Genomic DNA, 19,574 nt, shown 5'->3' on the forward strand with positions numbered 1-19,574 from the left:
ACTACAACATTCGAAAATTTCTTTGAGAGTTCTGTGAAAAAAATAGATGTTATTTATGAAAATTCTAATTCTAATAAATTTTAAAATATTAAGATAAATATTATTCGTAATAATTTTAATCCTGATGGATATTAAAAAATTCTATGTTTTCTCTATAAATAAATAAGTTCTCATTTAAAAAAAATAGATATCGATACTAATTTTAATATAACCTTTAAATTTTTAGTATCTAATTTAAATATCAAAATATTTATACAAAGATTTTTTTATACACTATAATTGTTTTTTATCTTACAAATTCACAACGACTTAATGATAATATTTTTAGTTAATAAATTTATTATTATTGTATCTGATCAACAATAATTATGATTGGTCTAAGGTCAATGTTAATTGAATCACTTGGGGATAAAATCTCTAAATTTAGAATATTTTTCATTAAAGATAGAAATGGAGATGTGAAATGAATTACAACGAGGTGAAAATCTTATGACCATGTGTATATTAACATGTAAAAATAAGATAAAATAATATAAAGGCTTGTGGGCTTGGCAAGCTTGGCCCATATTTTAGTATTATAAAATTCTATTAATAAAATGTTTATCTAAAATGCCTTTATGTAACTTGTTTAAAAACCAAAATTAAATAAACCCTAAGCTTATAATCTCAAAACAAAATAAATTTTTTAAAGAACTTTACTATTATGCTAAAATTTATTTTATTAAAAATTTACCTAAAAATTAAAAAAATAAATTATTACTTTTAAACATGAATGAATAAACTTTTAATTATATTTTTTATTTGTATGTAACACGAGTCACTCATCTAAGTGTGCGTGTGTATTATAAGGATTTATTTAGATTTAATCTCTATTTTTAAGAAAAAAAAGGGTTTTGAAGTTGAAGTAAGAATAGTCAAATAAAAAATAAAAATATTATTTGAATATTTAAATTTGACATTTGTAATAACACTTAAACTAAATAACTCAAGCTTAACGCCTGTGGTAAACACTTCTGAAGCAAGTGACTTGTGAAGAGATTTTTTTTTTTTATTTCCTATAAGAGAAAAGACAAATTTTTGTAAAGGTGAGCAAAATTTTGGTTCAGATTGAAGAAAGTAGATTGATTCGATTTAAAATAATCGGTTTGGTTTCATATCGAACCTTTTTTTAGTCTAGTTTCAATTCAAATGTTAGGTTTTTTAGTTCTCGAACTATTGTAGAACTAATTCATATAGACTAATTAAATCTTCAATTTTCACATATTACTCAACCTAAATAGGATAAATAGTCATTAAACTTTACATTAAGATACAAAAAATTTATTAAACTTCAATTCACAATTAAAATATTACTAAATTTCAATTCAATATATAATTTCATAACTACTTTTAATTATCGTTCAATGTGCTTAACGAAATGTTAATATTTTTATATTTAAATATAAAGTTTAATGACCTTTTTATATTTTAATGTAAAATTTAATAATTATTTTATATTTTTATATAAAATTTAATAATTATTTGTATTATTTAGTAACTTATGTTATTAGTCACGTCAATATTTTGTTAATATTTTTTTTAATATTAATTGATAATAACTATGAAATTATATATTAAATTAAAATAGTTACGTTACTTTTCTTTTGAAGCGTTGGAGTCAAGTATCTATCGTTTGGAAGAAACTGGAATACGCAAACAACGTTCAACACAATTTATCTGTTCAAACTTCAGAGTCAATCGTCGTGGATGAATTGTGGCCTTGAACATCGAATTCTGGTCGACAAATTGTGCGAAGAGTACTGATAAGGCAAACGAAAGCTGCCATGATTTCGTCGCCCTCGCCGTCGAGCTCTTCTCTAGTCCCCGGCCTTCTCTGCAATCCCAATCACGCCCCTTCTCGCCGTTTCTTCGCGCGCCCTTTCCCATGGAAGCCCTCCAAGAGGATTACCGCCATTGCCAGTGCCAAAACCGCAGAGAAGACCGCCTTGCAGTACAGAACGCTCGGCGACTCCGACCTGCTCATCAGCGAAATCACCTGCGGGACTGTGAGTGATTCCCGACGTTTTCCCCTTTTTATTTTTTTTTTTCTAGTTTTTGGAAATTCGTTTATGGTGGGAGCAATTTGGTGTGAAATGTGGCTTTATGAACCTATATATGTGTGAATTCAAGTGTTTCTTTGGAAGCAGAGTGTCTTGGCTGCTCTTCTTGTTTGTTTAATCTTGGAAGTGAACTTATATGTGTGGTTTTTAGCATTTTCTTGAGTTTTTCGCCAATTGGTTGCTGTTAGGTGCAATTTTTGGGTATGTGAACTTAAGTGCGTACAAATTGTCTGCTGCTTGAAGCGCTTGTTGGGTCAGTTTTAGCATTGTTTTGTGGGCATCGTGAGTAGCAGTGGAAGCAATTGCACGATGGCATGTGCTTATGTAACCAAAAGGACCGCATATTGAACTAATTCAGTGCTCATACAGACACTGCACAACAACCCAAAAGAAAATGAAAAAGGAGAAATTGGCATGAAAGAGGCCACATGATAATTCATTGCTACTTGTTTCAAACTTCTAACTCATCAGAAATTGACCCAACAACTTATATTAAGCTGTTTAACACTATTCTTATATCAGAAATTGTCTTCTGATTTTTTTTTCTGTTTTCTTCTTTTTCCATTTTGTTCCTCTTTCCCTCAATAGTTTATTTCATGATTATGAAAATTGTACCTTAATAACTTTAATTGCTTAAATGGTGATTCTGTCCTCTAGCACCACTTTTAAGAAGTGTTGGATAAGGAGTTCCGAAGGAGATTTAAAATTAAAAGAAAGAGATCAAGTCAATGGATGTTGCTCACGAGAAGAATCTGATAAAGTTGATATTTAAAAGTTTATATTTTTAAGTTGTAAAGTTTTTTGTAGAGTTTAAATTTATTTCCTAAGTTTTAGAGATAGATTACCTAGTTTCTAGGAGTTTGATAATCCTAATCTTCTTCTAAATTATAGGAGAACTTTTAGGAGATAACTTGTATATATTTTCCCACTGATTTCATAGAATTCAATCAAGCCTTTAGATTATTTCAGACTTGTTTCATGGTATCAGAGCCTGCCCTTCAATCTTGAATCAGACTCTGCCTGTTTTTCATCCAAGTTTGTGCCTCAACAATGGCCGACATCCCACCTAATCCTACCCTAACCGAGGCATCAACCACCAGTTCTCCGAGTCCTCTTCCTTCTTCGTCCTCTCCCTTTCAGCAAAACAATCCCATAATTTCCAGTGATAATCACTCTTTGCAAATTACTCAACATAAGTTAAATGGGAGTAATTTCAGATAGTGGTTCCAATCGGTTATGTTGGTGATTAAAGGAAAGGGTAAAGCTGGTTATCTAACAAGATCTATTTATGTTCCTCCTACAACTGCAACAACCTGTGGAGTATGGGAGGTAGAAAATTCGACCATTATGGCATGGTTGATCAACTCAATGGAGCCGAGAATAGGTAGAACTTATATTTTCTACAAAACAACAAAAGAAATATGAGATTCGGTTTAGGAGATGTATTCAGACCTGGAAAATTCCTCTTAGAGCTTTGAAATCAGGTCAACTATAAGATCTACTAAAGAAGGTACTCTAAGTGTTACCGAATACTTCAATACTTTGGTAGAATTGTGGCATGAAATGGACTTATTTCATGCTATTAGTTGGGAATCTCCTGCTGATAGTATTAAATACAGTAAGATGGTTGAAAAAGATCGGATTTTTTATTTCTTATATGGGCTTAACACTAATCTTGATGAAGTTAGAGGAAGGATCTTGGGTTCAAAACCCTTACCATCCCTAAGAGAGGTCTTTGCAGAGGTCAGAAGAGAACAAAGTAGATGTAGGGTGATGCTGCAACAAGCCAAACCGATTCTAAACTATCAAAATTCAGCACTAGCCACAACCAGACAAGGGGAATCTTTATCACGGAATCCAGGAAGGGAAAAATTGTGGTGTGATCATTGTAAGAAACCATACCACACGAAGGAAACATGCTGGAAAATCCACGGCAAACCACCCAACTGGAAGCCAAGAATGAAGAAAGAAAATCCCAGATCTGCCTATGCTACCGAAGTTTCTACTGAAATCAAAACCAGCCCAAGTTTGAATCTATCCGAGGAGCAAATCCAAGCCTTATACAGACTACCAAATCAAGGTGCAAATCAGTCAGGTTCTTCTAATCCTCAATCCTTAGCATCCATAGTCGTGCAAGGTAAATCTAAATCCTACTCCCTAATTACCAAGAGACTGCCTAAGAATGTTTGGATAATTGCAAGTTTGAATCTATCCGAGGAGTAAATCCAAGCCTTATACAGGCTACTAAATCAAGGTACAAATCAATCAGGTTCTTCTAATCCTCAATCCTTAGCATCCATAGCCATGTAAGGTAGATCTAAATCCTACTCCCTAATTACCAAGAGACTGCCTAAGAATGTTTGGATAATTGATACGAGGGCTTCTGATCATATGTCAAGTGCTGAAAACCTAATGACTGATTATACACCATGCCATTCCTCGATTAATATTTCAATGGTTGATGGTACCACTGCTCTTACCTTGGGAATTGGCATGATTTGTGTGTCAAAACTAAGGCCGCAGTCGGTACTACATGTCCCAAGAATAAAATACAATCTATTATCAGTTAGTAAGTTGAAAAATGACATGGGTTGTAGTGTAACATTTTTTCCCTCTCATTGTGTTTTTCAGGACCAAGTATTGGGGAAGATGATTGGTAGTGCTAGAGTGATGGATGGTCTTTACTACTTGGCTAGTGATATCCCAAATTCTTCTCACAATAAAGCTGCCCTAAACGTGACTGCCAGTGGCAAAGTCTTGTTATGGCATCAACGTCTAAGGCACCCTAGTTTCCTTTATCTTAAATCATTGTATCCAGAAATTTTATCAATAAAGATCAAGTTTTCTCATGCCTACAGTGCACTATTGCAAAACAACCTAGATCTCACCATTCTATTCAATCTTATAAACCCTCTAAACCCTTTCATTTGATACATAGTGACATTTGGGGCCCCTCTAAATGTCCTAATGTCAATGGTTTTAGATGGTTTATAATTTTCATTGATGATCTTTCTAGGGCTTGTTGGGTGTACTTAATGAAGGAAAAATCAGAAGCAAGTAACATTTTCAAAAGATTTCATACATTCATTTTGAATATATTTCAAACTTCTATACATATCCTTCTAACTGATAATGGTCGAGAGTATTTTTCTAATGACTTCACCAACTACTTGGTTAAGCATGGTATCCTTCACCAAAGCTCATGTCCTTATACACCTCAACAAAATGGGGTTGTTGAGAGAAAAAACCGCCACCTTCTAGAAATGGTTAGAGCCATAATGTTCACCACCAATGTTCCTCATTTTTATTGGGGTGAAGCTAGTCCTCATAGCTGCATACTTAATAAATTGGCTTCCATCTAAACCTTTGAAGTTCAAACCCCCCCTTAGCATTCTTTGTGACTCATATCCGGATGCACCCTATCTTTCTTCTCTTGATCCTAAGGTGTTCAAGGTGCATTGTGTATGTTCATAACCATAATCCATCTCGTTCCAAATTAGATCTCAAAGCACATAAATGTATCTTTCTTGGGTACTCACCATCCTAAAAAGGCTACAAGTGCTACTGTCCAACCACCTGCAGATTCTATATCTCCACTTATGTCACATTCTATGAGCATCTACCATTTTATCCCTCTCTTGATTCTCTTCCAGCAACACCTAGCACTCACGATGACCCTGTTCCTTCCTTGCCTCCTCTTGCTCCTAACCTGCTAGTGTATGCTCAAGGGGGAACATCTCAAGGATCAACCATTGATAATACATTGGCAGCAGTTCCTACAACTCCTGTTTCTCCTATTTCTCACACCTCTAACCCTTCTCATACTTCAAGTCCCTCCTGCTCTTCCTCAAAGTGTTCTCCTACTAAATCTGGGCATGAAAAAACAACCTCCAGCCCAAATCTAGTAGCTAACAACCCTTTGTTTGTCTACTAAAGAAGACCCAAAGGCCATCCTGAACCTAATGCCGGCCTACCATTGCCCTTAGATGTTGGTCCAGTGGAGGATGAACCAGATGTGGTTGTTGGCAACACCAGTGACACAAAAAGCGAGGGGAGACAGTACTGATAGTAGGGAAGATGGTTTAGGTTGGGCTGTTCCTATAGTCCTATGTAAAGGGGTAAGATCATGTGTGAAATACCCAATTTCTAACCACCTAACCTATACAACTTCTCAGTTTAAGGGTTTTGTTGCCAAGCTTGACAACACTACAATTCCAACAAATATTCATAGTGCCATGAGTGATTCAAAGTGGAAAAAGGCTGTTATGGAAGAAATGGGTGCCCTAATTGGAAATCAAACCTGAGAGATAGTGAAACTTCCACCAAACAAGAAGATAGTTGGTTGCCAGTGGATCTTCACTATTAAACATAAGGCAGATGTGAGTATTGAAAGGTATGAAGCAAGGTTAGTGGCCCAAGGTTTTACACAAACCTATGGAATTGATTATGAGGAGACATTTGCTCCTATTGCTAAGCTAAATTCTATAAGAGTATTGTTGTCTATTGCTGTAAATTTAGATTGGCCCTTACTTCAATTTGACATTAAAAATGCTTTTCTTAATGGTGATTTGGATGAAGAGATATATATGAGAATTCCCCCAGGTTTTGAGGAAAAAATTGGCAGTGGAAATGTGTGCAAACTAAAAAAATCTCTATATGGATTGAAGCAATCACCAAGGGCTTGGTTCAAGAAATTCAGCATGACACTAAATCAGTTGGGATATAAACAATGACAGGCCGACCATACATTGTTCATAAAATCCTCAACAGGTGGAAAGAAAGCAATACTAATAGTTTATGTTGATGATATTTTTATGACAGGGGATGATTTTCAAGAGATTGAAAACTTGAAGAAAAAATTAAGGGCATAATTTCAAGTCAAAGACCTAGGGAGCATGAGATACTTCCTTAGAATGGAGGTGGCTAGAAGAAAATGAAGCTTATTTATCTCTCAACGAAAGTATACACTTGGTCTGCTAGAGGAAACTGGAACGCTAGCCTACAGGCCAGCTGCTACTCCATTAGAAAAAGGGTGGAATGTTGAAGAAAATGATGATACTTCGATGGAAAAGGAAAGGTATCAAAGGTTGGTTGGAAAATTAATTTATTTGTCACTAACAAGGCCACACATAGCCTATTTAGTGAGTATAATCAGTCAACACATGCATTCTCCTACTCAAAGGCATATGAATGCAGTGATTCATGTTCTTAGATAGCTAGAAGGTACACCTGGAAAAGAGATGTTTTCAGAAAACAGATGAAAGAGGAATTGAAGGCTATGTGGATGCAAATTGGGCTAGTTCTAGAGAAGATAGCAGGTCCACCTCTGGTTATTGCACCAAGCTATGGGTAACATTATCACGTGGAGAAGCAAGAAGCAATCGGTTGTAGCATGAAGCAGTGCTGAAGCCGAAGTCTGAGCCATAGCTCAAGGAATATGTGAGGTCATATGGTTGGAAAGGATGATGGAAGACTTGGAGATACCTTTATCTCATAAAACAAAGGTATTTAGTGATAGCAAATCAGTCATCAAGCATTGTGAAAAATCCAGTTCAGCATCACTGGATGAAACATGTGAGGATAGATAGGAGCTTCATAAAAAGAGAGATTGAAGAAGGAGGGATTGACTTATCCTATGTTCCTACCACTGATCAAGCAGCTGATGTGTTCACAAAAGCTATTACGAGACCAATATTTGAAGCATTGATTGGCAAGCTAGGAATGATGTCTATCTATTCTCTAGCTTGAGGGGGAGTGTTGGATGAGGAGTTCCGAAGGAGATTTAAAATTAAAAGAAAGAGATCAAGCCAATGGATGCTGCTCACGAGAAGAATCTGATAATGTTGATATTTAAAAGTTTGTATTTTTAAGTTGTAAAGTTTGTTGTAGAGTTTAAATTTATTTCCTAAGTTTTAGAGATAGATTACCTAGTTTCTAGGAGTTTGATAATCCTAATCTTCTCCTAAATTATAGGAGAACTTTTAGGAGATAATTTGTATATATTTTCTCACTGATTTCATAGAATTCAATTAAGCCTTTAGATTATTTCTGGCTTGTTTCGAGAAGCATACAAGAGAAGGATAATAAAATTGTGCCTAAAATTTGGTGTTTAAAGATAGGCAAATTGTCTAACTATTTTCCTTTTCAAACCAAGGTGTAATTCATATGTCTTTTCTCTGAAAAAACATAGAAATAGCTTGACTACTATGAGCTGCAGTTATAGTGCACAAGATCAGGATAACTTCAATCTTGTTTAGCGTGAGAAAATGGAGAGAATTTTTTAGATGATATTCCATTGGGTAGGTTATTAACACACGCACATGATTAGAAGGATTGGCACATTGGGAAGGATTAGAGCTCATGTCAGTATGAATGATTCTGTTTTTTTAAAATAACAATCTGAATGGGGACTAGGGCAGTAGAACATGTTGAGCTGAAGGCGGGGCATACTTAGAAGGGTTTCATTCAGGTAGTACATAACTGGGGTTGTTGGTCTTTCACTAAAATAATAATAATAAGTTTGAATTTGACATTCTTATTTATTACTAGTCACTGTTATTGTTTAATGATTACTGCTTGTTGTGCCTGCCTTACTAATTTATTTTGCTTGTTGATTTGGCTAATGATCTCTGTGACTTTCTAGCTCTTACAATCAAGTGGCAAATTTCTTTCTCATGGTGTGACATGTGCTCTTTCTTTAGGAGTAGGAATTAGTAACTTGCATTTCTTAATGTAATAATTGGTGATAATAGTTTCATTATGGTTATATTTCAGATGACATTTGGACAACAGAATACAGAGAAAGAGGCCCATGAGATCCTTAGTTATGCATTTGAGCGTGGAATTAATGCTCTAGACACTGCAGAGGCTGTAAGCATTTTTTTATTTTGTGTTTGTGAGTGCAGCTCAAGCATCTTTACCACTTCTTTTTCACCTCGGCAAAAGTTGGAATGTAAACTTTAATTTACCAAATGGAAAAAGAATCTGTACCGTTCTGGTGGATGACTCTCTGCTTGTTTTTGGGAGGGGAACCCTTAAAGATGAGTAGATGACACAGGATACAATAGCTTTGTAGAGGACGTGCTCATGAATAAAGATGGTTGGAGGTCTAGGGTTCATGTAGCTGACCCTTAAGGCTTGTGATTGTTGTTGCTGTAGCAGATTGAAGAAATGTGCAGACCTCTTCTCTTTAGTCCAGGAAGCCTGCCAATTATTTCCCTACATCTGATCTTCTCTAACTAAAACTAGCATGGATGCAGCATCTTGTTATCAGTCTTCTTTATTTATATCCAATACAGGGGTGTACTTGGTAAGCCGAATTAGATTGTAACAATTATTTTCAATCTCAAATCATTCAAAATAAGACCTCTTTGAGACAACATTAGCTTCTGAAAGTGGATTTAATACTGTAAAAATAGATACACATTGTTGTAAAGTAGTCCATTGCACAAATTCCAGATTATTAGATGAGATATATATTTATGTTACTCTTTCTGATTTCTTGATGTTTTTATTTCTTGGATAATCCATTTCATTGTATCCTATTCCATTTGCCTAAGGATTTCTATCAATTTTCACTTGATATACCAAATTATTTTGGCCTCTAGTATTGGGATTTTTTCTTTTTGCTGCAAATGAAGGCCCAAATAGTTGGAATTGCTGAAAAGATTTGGAAGTTTATACAGTTTTGAATATTTTGATTTATCAATGCCCTTGCAATTTGAAGTACTTCAAATTTATAAGAATTCTGTTGTGATGTCATATAGCCATTGCGAAGTCAGTATGGAATTGATATTTTTTTTCTTTCTTTTCCTTTTCTTTTCTCCCCTGAAGTACCCAGTTCCAATGAAAAAGGAAACACTAGGAAGAACAGATCTGTATATAGGCAGCTGGCTGAAGTCTAAACCTCGTGATAAGGTATTTTCCACTATGCTGCATAATTGGTGATATTTGCTTCCTTACTTGCCCTGTAATTCTGAGGCTGGGGTTTAACTGACAATCATCATTATTTGTTTTGTGTTAGTTATTACTTGCTCTCTTCTGTCTAACATCTTGACTTATGGAGGAAGGTGACGCAGCGTGTAGTGCGAGTGTGAAGAAAACACACCAAAATAAACCCTTGAAAGAGCAAACTTCAATGGCCGAAGCTTGGCTTTCAAGAAGATGCAAAAATAAGACTGTTTTGCTAAGAAAACCCAAATAGGTTGCTGAAATTTGATTGATTAAAACTTGATTATAAACTCTAGATCCTAGGCATATTTATAGTATTTAGCTAATCCAAATCCATCTAATATTTGGAAAACAAAATCCAACTAGAATCATAATAGAAATAAATCTTAAATAAAAGCCAACTAGAATCCTAATAAAAATAAAACTCTAATCAAACATGAAGTAGAATCCTAAATTAAGTAGAAACATGAAAGAATTCTAAATCAAGTAGAAATATAAAATAGAATCCTAAATCAAGTAGAATTCTAAAACTTAAGAAGTATTAAAATAACATTATGACACTACTATTTTGGTGATACTGTTCCGGTTTAGTTGGGTCGGCCTTGGGCCGAGTCTTGATTGGTGACCGCATCATTCACCTTCACTTGAGAAAAAATTCGACCTCGAATTTTGATCCTGTTTGGACAAATCCACAGCCGATAAGTACGAAGAGAGATTAGCCACTTTGAATGTTTAGAAATACCCATATGATTAGGCAAATCCACAACATAAGCATTGTCATTGGTCTTCTTTGGAATCTTGTAAGGACCATACTTCTTTGGCTTGAACTTGTTCTGCTTTCCTGCTAGAATTTGTTCCTTCTTCAAAAAGATCATAACTTCATCTCCAATCTCAAATACCTTGTGCTTCCTATGCTTGTCAGCTGTCGCCTTATATTTCTTATTTGTGCAACTTTTGCTTGACATTTTCCTGAACCGCTTGAACTTTTTTGCTAAGGGAACATGAGCAAAGACATTCCTCCTCTTCTTAGCCATATCAGCATTGGCATGGGTCCAATCATCGCCATGTTTGTTGCCTTCTGCCTCCATTGCATTATTACTGTTAGATTGAGGACGTTGAACATTCCATCTTGAGCGCTTCTCTAATCTAGTAGATCTTATTGCCTTCGATTCAACCATGCCAGATCTTGAATAAAATGTAGAAGGATTTGCTACCATGACCTCCATCTTCTTTACAGTCGCAAGTTGATCAAAAGAAACACCACCATCCTTGGGTTGCAAGGCAATGCTTGAGCCATCGAGACTGAAAAATACCCCAGTATGAGTCAATAACCTTGGAGTTTCTGTCATGTTAGCAGCATAAATCAGACCTGAGTTTGCAAACGTTGAGGTTGCTGGGACAACATAATCTTCGAAATCAAGCTCCACTTTAGAAGCTTTGGTTTGATTCTTTTCCACTATGGATAACAAAGTATAACGCACACCTTCTTTCTCAAGCTGATATGTGTTCTTCCTACCCGAGTGTTTAGCATCCACATCAAATTGCCAAGGCCTCCCAAATAAAATATGGCAAGCATCCATATCAACAATATCACAATAGACTTCATCGGAGTACTTACCAATAGAGAAAGGCACCCTGCAACGTTCATCCACATGTATGCCACCAACTTCTTTGATCCATCCAATCATGTAAGGGCTTGGATGTTTTTCAGGAGTTAACTGCATCTTTGCCACCACATCTCTTCCTATGATGTTCTCCTGACTTCCACTATCAATAATCAACTCAAAGATTTTTCCTTTCACCATACACCTCGTGCGAAAAAGCTTATGCCGTTGAGTAGTATCTGTATTCTTTTGAGATAGCATTAACTTCCTCACTACACAGGTATATTGCCCATGTCCATAATCTTCTTCGTCATCATCCCTATCAGGCCCGCAATATCTTTAGCAACATCTTCCTTTTCCTTTTCTACAATGTTAACTGTTTTCCTCCTTGGACAATCACTAGATCGATGCCCAACCTCATTGCACTTGAAACATTTTAAAAGAATAGGCTTTGCATAAGGATTAGGGGATTTTGGAAGATTAGAAGTAGTACCTCGAATGTTTCCCCCCGTTGTAGCCTTATTAGGGTTGACTGTATGGGGTGGATTGGAGGGTTGCGCTCCTTGAACCGACTTGCCTTTATCAAAAGCTGGTTGTTTATTTTCATTCCCACTATACTGACGATAGTTGTCATTACGAGATCTCTCACTCAACATTAACTCAGCCTTTAAAGCTAAGTTCCTTGCTTCTTGCACACTCAGAACCATCTGAACTCCAATTTTATCACGAATAGCAGGCTTCAATCCATTCAAGTAACGAGCTGCTTGTTGATTGTCACTTTCTAACAATTGGTTTCTCTTCGCCAATCGTAGAAAGTCAGAGGTATATTCATTCACATTCTTCATTCCCTGTGCACATCTTTGATAAGCTTCAAACATATATTGTTCATAGTCAGGGGGCAAAAACCTACCTCTTAACAGCTGCTTCATTCGTCTCCATGTCTGAACCGGCTATCGGCATTCCCTCAATCTCGTTTCTCTTAATCGTTCCCACCAAACAGATGCACCGCCCTTCAACCTGTAAGCCACTAACTTTACTTGTCGTTCATCTGGGATCTCCATGTATTCGAAAAAACGGTCAACCTCAGTGATCTAATCCAGGAACCCCTCAATATCAAGATCTCCACTAAAGGTAGGAATATCAACTTTTAGTTTATACTCATCGTTGCCCCAATGGTTGTGCTGATGCGCATTCCTCCTAACCCCTCTACCACCAGGGTTAGCTATTGCTCGACCAAAATCATCCTCTTCATCGCTATCTTCAATCACTGGTCTTTTAGGATTAACAAAGACATGATTAATGGGTGGTCTTCCCGCTCCGGCTTGATTCACCCCATTATTCAGGTTCCTGTCATCATCAACTCGTAGTAAGGTGCCCAATTGGTTGCTATGTTGCTCCAATCGCTGCTAGATAGTACGAGTTACTTCCCACTGTTCTTCGATTGCTCTCCAAACTGCGGACAACCCCTGATCACCGTCACGAGGCTGGTTGCTACTGTTACCTTCAAGATTGGCCATCTGATTGGTTGATTAACTGCTCTGATACCACCTGACGCAGCGTGTAGCGCGAGTGTGAAGAAAACACACCAAAATAAACCCTTGAAAGAGCAAACTTCAATGGCCGAAGCTTGGCTTTCAAGAAGACGCAAAAACAAGAATGTTTTGCTAAGAAAACCCAAATAGGTTGCTGAAATTTGATTGATTAAAACTTGATTACAAACTCTAGATCCTAGGCATATTTATAGTATTTAGCTAATCCAAATCCATCTAATATTTGGAAAACAAAATCCAACTAGAATCATAATAGAAATAAATCCTAAATAAAAATCAACTAGAATCCTAATAAAAATAAAACTCTAATCAAACATGAAATAGAATCCTAAATCAAGTAGAAATATGAAATAGAATCCTAAATCAAGTAGAAATATAAAATAGAATCCTAAATCAAGTAGAATTCTAAAACTTAAGAAGTATTAAAATAACATTATGGCACTACTATTTTGGTGATACTGTTCCGGTTTAGTTGGGTCAGCCTTGGGCCGATTCTTGATTGGTGACCGCATCAGAAGGCCTTAAATAAGTTTACTTTTGTTAATATCTAAATCCAAAATCACTTACTATGAGTTTCCTAGTTGCTTCTAAGTTCTAACTGTAGGATGCAGTGTAATATGAGTTCATGACTCTTCATTCTGTTAAGGGAATTTAAATGAATTTCCCGGAATGACTGGACACAGATTGTTGTTTCATATAAAATTCTTGTACCTCCTTTTATGTGTTATGTTTATCTATTATCCCACACTGCTTTAACAAAAACATCTACTGCGAGCTCCCTCCTGGACAGACTCATTAATGGACTTGGAATTCTAATACCTTTTCTTTAGTATATTTTCACCAACTTAATTAGTAAATATCTCGCTGCAAACGTAAAAGCAATAGCTGCCACATATTTCCATGTCCACTTCAGTTACCCTCCAAGAGGGAAACAATGTTCAAACTCTATGTCTCTCTCTCTCTCTCTCTCTCTCTCACACACACACACACACACACTTCTCTCAGTTTTCCTTTGTGGTGTTTATTTCTAGAATCCAAATGGTATATTTATCTTGCATATGTGAAAGATCCAGATTTTTGTTGAAGGCAAAAGAGTCATTTTACTTATTGCCTTGAAGCTAAAACTCTTAAAAAATTGCTAATGCTGTTCCAATGCAGGACACTGATATACCTCATCATTTCTCTTTGTGATTAGATTATTTTGGCCACAAAAGTATGTGGATATTCAGAGCGAGCAACTTATTTGCGTGACAATGCAAAGACCTTGCGGGTTGATGCTGCTAATATTAGAGAAAGTGTAGAGAAAAGCCTTAAGCGCCTCAACACTGATTACATTGATCTATTGCAAATTCATTGGTGAGAATCCTCCTTGATATGAAAGCTTTTCTTCTGATTGGCAGCTCAAGCTGTACAAAGTTGGCTGTTGATAAATTTGATTTGTTTGTAAGTTCTGAGCCATTGGTGCCAACAAGTCATGGAATTAATGTTAGTTTGTAGCTAAAATGATTTCACAGGTCTGGATGATATTCAGTTTTCACAGAATACAAACTCCATGGTTTTAACTTATAGTAGCCTTATGTCATGATGAAACTTGACTGGCATTTCACTAAATGTCAAAATCTGTGGAAGGCAAAATATGAAAGATTGTTCTTTATGTAGTTAAAAAAAAAAAACTGAAAACAGCTCTAAGGAAAAGAAAAGGTTATATATAGATTAAATAAGATAGAGGTTGGTGCCTCATATCTTGATTCATCATGCAATGGTTAGGTTGCTGTGTTTATATCCATTAAAAGGACACGTTGACACCTGGCTGGCATGCTGTGTTCTGTTATTTTCTGGTTTCTAAATTCATAATTAAACAGGATGTCTATCACCTGGACACATGGAATAGATTTTGAACAAGTTAACAACTAAAGAAAATAAGATCAAATATCAAAACGAAACAAAAAAGTAGAGATTTAAAAACATTAACACCTTATATAGACTTTTGAAAATTAGAAACCTTAAGCCCTTACCCCCCCCCCCCCCCCCTTTTTTATTTTTATTTTGCTAACAAGCTTTTAGCCCAATCTTGCAGATATGGAGAATGGAGAATTCACAAGGTCTCATCTGCATGTGTGTGTGTGTTTGTTTGTGTTCCCACCTTGTCCTAATTTTCCCGAAATTACTGGTGCTAGGTGTCTTTATTACCTTGTGTCAATGTCATATCCATGCTTAGATATATGTGATTTAGTGGTTTCAATTCAGAGACTTGATTATCGTGAGAAAATTTGAGTTTGAGTTCATATGATCTTAATAGCCTCAAGGAGGTAGTTCTTCCTCATTATTTTTCTTCCTTGTCTTATACTTCCCCTTGTCCTCCTCCAGAACACCGCCCTTGTGATTTCTGCTTCCAATGGGGTTGTCTGTCTGTACATTTTATTGATCAATCAAACATGTTTTCTTCTCTGATAATAATTTACCTTGTCAACTAAGAGAATGTTTTACATTTCCACTTTCAGGCCAGACCGCTATGTGGCACTGTTTGGTGAATATTTTTATGATCCTTCAAAATGGAGGCCCAGTGTGCCATTTGTGGAACAGCTCAGAGCCTTTCAGGAGCTCATTGATGAAGGAAAGGTGACAATTTATCTATTATAATTCTGTGTGCTGGCTTCTCTAAATTGTCTAACTGAGCAAGTTTTGCAACTTAATTTATGGACCGCATAAGACCGTGGGATGTGAAACAACCCACATGTTTAGCATGATAACGATTGAAAATGTGAAACCCTGGAATGTTCTGAACCTGTAATTCTGTGTTAACAATAAAGACATTATATAACCACATAAAGCATCTCTCTTTGAATACCTATCTCGTCAAATATCTTACTAGGTTTATATGTTGTATGTTGTGCTTTCCAGTTTTCCCAAATGCGTGAAAAAATTTAAACACAGTAGGATAGTGATACAACCTTTTAGTTTTCAACTTATTAACAATTACTTGATAAACTGCAAAATGGATGCCTTGAAATATTTAAGACTAGGTTTACCAACATTTGATCTCCCTATCTGGTTCTAATTGATCATCCATTGATTGTTTTCTGGAAATATTAAAGACCAATTTATCTATTCAGGTACGCTACATTGGTGTTTCCAATGAAACTTCATATGGAGTGATGGAATTTGTTCATGCTGCAAAAGTTGAAGGACTACCAAAGATTGTCAGTATCCAAAACAGCTACAGTTTGCTAGTTAGATGTAGTTTTGAGAGTAAGTTCTCAGGCCATAGTTGGTTATTTCACTTCTGTTGGAAATTTGAAAGAAACGTTGTTTCCTATTTTGTGCTATAAACACAATTCACTAAATTGTGTGTGTTTTTTTATTCTTTTACTATTCATAAATTGCTTGAGCTTTATAGCTGATAGGTAGTAATTTGCTTTCCTGTCAATGTAAGGGTGAGAATTCCACCCCCCCCCCCAAACAACAGTCAGATATCCGTGGGCTTACCATCCACTTATTCACTAGAAAATCCTATTCCTTTGTTCTCCGAAGAGGATTCTCCAAGACACATACCTGCAGTGGTGGTTGTTCCATGTAATACATCCATGTTTCTTTGACCTTTATGGCTGTGTTACTTGGAAAAAGATTTTCTTCTTTGGTAGCAATCCAGCACAATCTTACCAATGAACTAGCCACCTAGTGGCTCTGAAAACCAAAAGGATATTAGTTTAGTTTGATTCTTTTACCGACCTCTGTAATCCCCCAGTATATTTCATCTTTGCTGTTAAATTGGTCATGAATCATGACGTGTTGTTTCCATCAATATAGTTCCCATTACCCAGAATGGTATGAGAGCTGAAGGTTACTATTTTGCTGGTATGGACAATTTCAACTAATACGTACCCAAAGTTTATGGTGGTTCGATTCTTGCAGTTGATCTGGTTGAAGTATGCCACCCAAAAAATTGCAATATTGGCTTGCTTGCTTATTCCCCATTGGCTGGTGGAACACTCACAGGGAAGTATTTAAATAGTGATTCTGAAGCTTCAAGAAGAGGAAGGCTTAACCTCTTCCCTGGCTTCATGGAAAGATATAACGCATCTTTGTCTAAGGTGCGTAATTTGACCCTCAATTCTCGCGTATTCACCATTTGGTGTTAAGATTTGACTTCATGCTGCATAATGCACGTGTTCATTGAGCATATATATATATATATATATATTTGTGTAAGGACCTCTGTAGCCAGCATCCATAATCTTGAATCAGAAGCATTTAATGTAAATAGAAGTATATGTGCCAATCTTACTATAGATACAAGTTGAAACGCAATATGGCGATTCTGGTGGCTCTGGCATGTGTATGACACTGGAAAATCATTTGTTTTGATTGGTTTGCAGTCATATAGTTTCCATTTCTTTGTTGAACTGTTGTCGCCTTCCTCAATAAGCACTTGCTTCCATTCTGAGAGCTCTGATGCTACAAAACCACAGGGCAATATCTCCCTTCTGAACCGAGGGGGGATTTTCCTTCATCCCAGGGGGGCAGGCGTGCCAGCCTCAGCCCTCCCTCAAATCTTCCCTGAGATTTAGACTATTTGGGAGGGGAGGGGAGCTAAAATCACTGATGAATCTGAGGGCAGCTCTCCCCCAGATCCATCCCTGGATTCGCCCTGCTTCATCCCAAACATAATGCACGAAAGCATCCTTGAATAAGAACCCCTGTTTATCTAGTAGTGAAACCCAACGTCAGTACCAATTCATAGTTTCCCTCAGCTAATACTTTGCATTCTTGAGTTTCAGGAAGCAACAATTCAGTATGTTGAAGTGGCCAAGAAACATGGACTAACTCCAGTGCAGTTGGCGCTTGGATTCGCGCGAGACCGCCCATTTATGACGAGCTCGATCATCGGTGCTACCTCAGTCGGCCAATTGAAAGAGGACATCGATGCTTTTCTGACGACCGACCGGCCGTTGCCGGCTGAAGTCATGGCAGATGTAGAGAATGTCTTCAAGAGATACAAAGACCCAACAGTCTTTTAGGATTTACATGCAGTTTTCTTCTTAAGCCAGTTCAAATTCTCCTCCTGATATCCAATATGATGTCTCTATTTATTCATCTTGTAGCATTAGGGGTATGGCACATCTTCATGGGCCAAGCTTAACAAAGTTCTTCTCAAATTCAGAGTGAGTCATAAATAAAGAATAATGATATGGGGAATCATCGGCAACATTCTCTTCAAGCGTCCCTTCAGATCTCTGATGAAATTGAGGTCGGTTTGCAGAACTTGGGGCACTTTGATTTCTGATCCCAAATTCGTGAAACCCATCTCGATCTGTGATCTTTTACGGACAATGGTCACATCCATTGTAGGCTCTTGTTTACGTTTGACGATGCCCAGTTTGATCCGAAGGCGTGTTCTCTTTCCTCCTTGGCTAATGAACATTCTGCAACTGGCTTTGATCTTGATTTTCCGTTGAAATTGAAAGCCACTTGTCGATGGTTCTGATTATGGCCTCTTGTAATTCCCAATAGCAGCTCGCAGCGTGAAGATGTGTGAGTCCTAGTTTGGCTCAACCACCATCTTTGTTAGTGCTTGTCACTGGACCCAATAGCAATGTCAAACATCTTCAGCGCACAACGACAGTTAATAAATTTTATACTTAAAAACAGTATGTACTCTTGTAATAAAATTATTATGCAGAGAAAGTAAGAACTGAACCGACCAAAATTCAGTAACTGAACAAACTGAATTTTAGTAAAAATCTGAACGACGGGTCGAATAAACCAAAAAATCAAAAAAATCAAAAACTGAAAAAACCGAACAAAAATCGAAAAGACAGAATGGGCACATGCTCCTGCACATTTTGGCAAAATGTTGGTACTGTGTTCATACCATGATAGAGGCCCAGTTCTGGAATTTGGCATCTCGGTAGCCCACAGCCCTTGATTGTATACTATTTGTATCCATGCTTTTAAAATGGTTAATACTTGCATATAGGATTGCTATGTAAGCACATGAGTTATCTAAATTTTTGTCATGAAATTGTAGACTCAGAAGTGAATTGGAGAAAAGAGGAATGGATGTAGGAGCTAGACAAAGAATACTAAGATTCCCTTCTGCATTGTATATGAGCTATAATTACATTATCTGAAGATTTTCATTTATCTCTAAGATGTAAAATATTAAAGTCATCACCTATTAAGTTGTCATTGCCAAGGATTTTGAATGCTAAACTCATCTCGAGGTTCTGTTATTTTTGCCTCATCCACTGACAAAACATTAAGAATTATGCTCGTTGATAGGAGACTGACATGATCTAGCTTGATATATTTCTTTTTGTCCATTATGTATGTTTTAGATGAAATTGTCAATGAAGCCTAAGCAATATGGT

General features: G+C 36.4%; 1 protein-coding gene across 1 annotated transcript; it reads left to right on the forward strand.

Moving 5' to 3' along the window:
• Window positions 1–1,670: 1,670 nt before the first annotated feature.
• Window positions 1,671–18,409, forward strand: LOC127812209 (uncharacterized). The gene is made up of 8 exons (XM_052352583.1): window positions 1,671–2,045; window positions 8,874–8,969; window positions 9,933–10,016; window positions 14,399–14,559; window positions 15,705–15,822; window positions 16,317–16,452; window positions 17,116–17,294; window positions 17,982–18,409. The coding sequence occupies exons 1-8, from the start codon at window positions 1,824–1,826 to the stop codon at window positions 18,219–18,221; spliced, it is 1,236 nt and encodes a 411-aa protein (XP_052208543.1). The 5' UTR covers window positions 1,671–1,823; the 3' UTR covers window positions 18,222–18,409.
• The last annotated feature ends 1,165 nt before the right edge of the window (window positions 18,410–19,574 follow it).

Source organism: Diospyros lotus, chromosome 10, assembly GCF_014633365.1.
Source record: "Diospyros lotus cultivar Yz01 chromosome 10, ASM1463336v1, whole genome shotgun sequence".
NCBI classification, from domain to species: Eukaryota; Viridiplantae; Streptophyta; class Magnoliopsida; order Ericales; family Ebenaceae; genus Diospyros; species Diospyros lotus.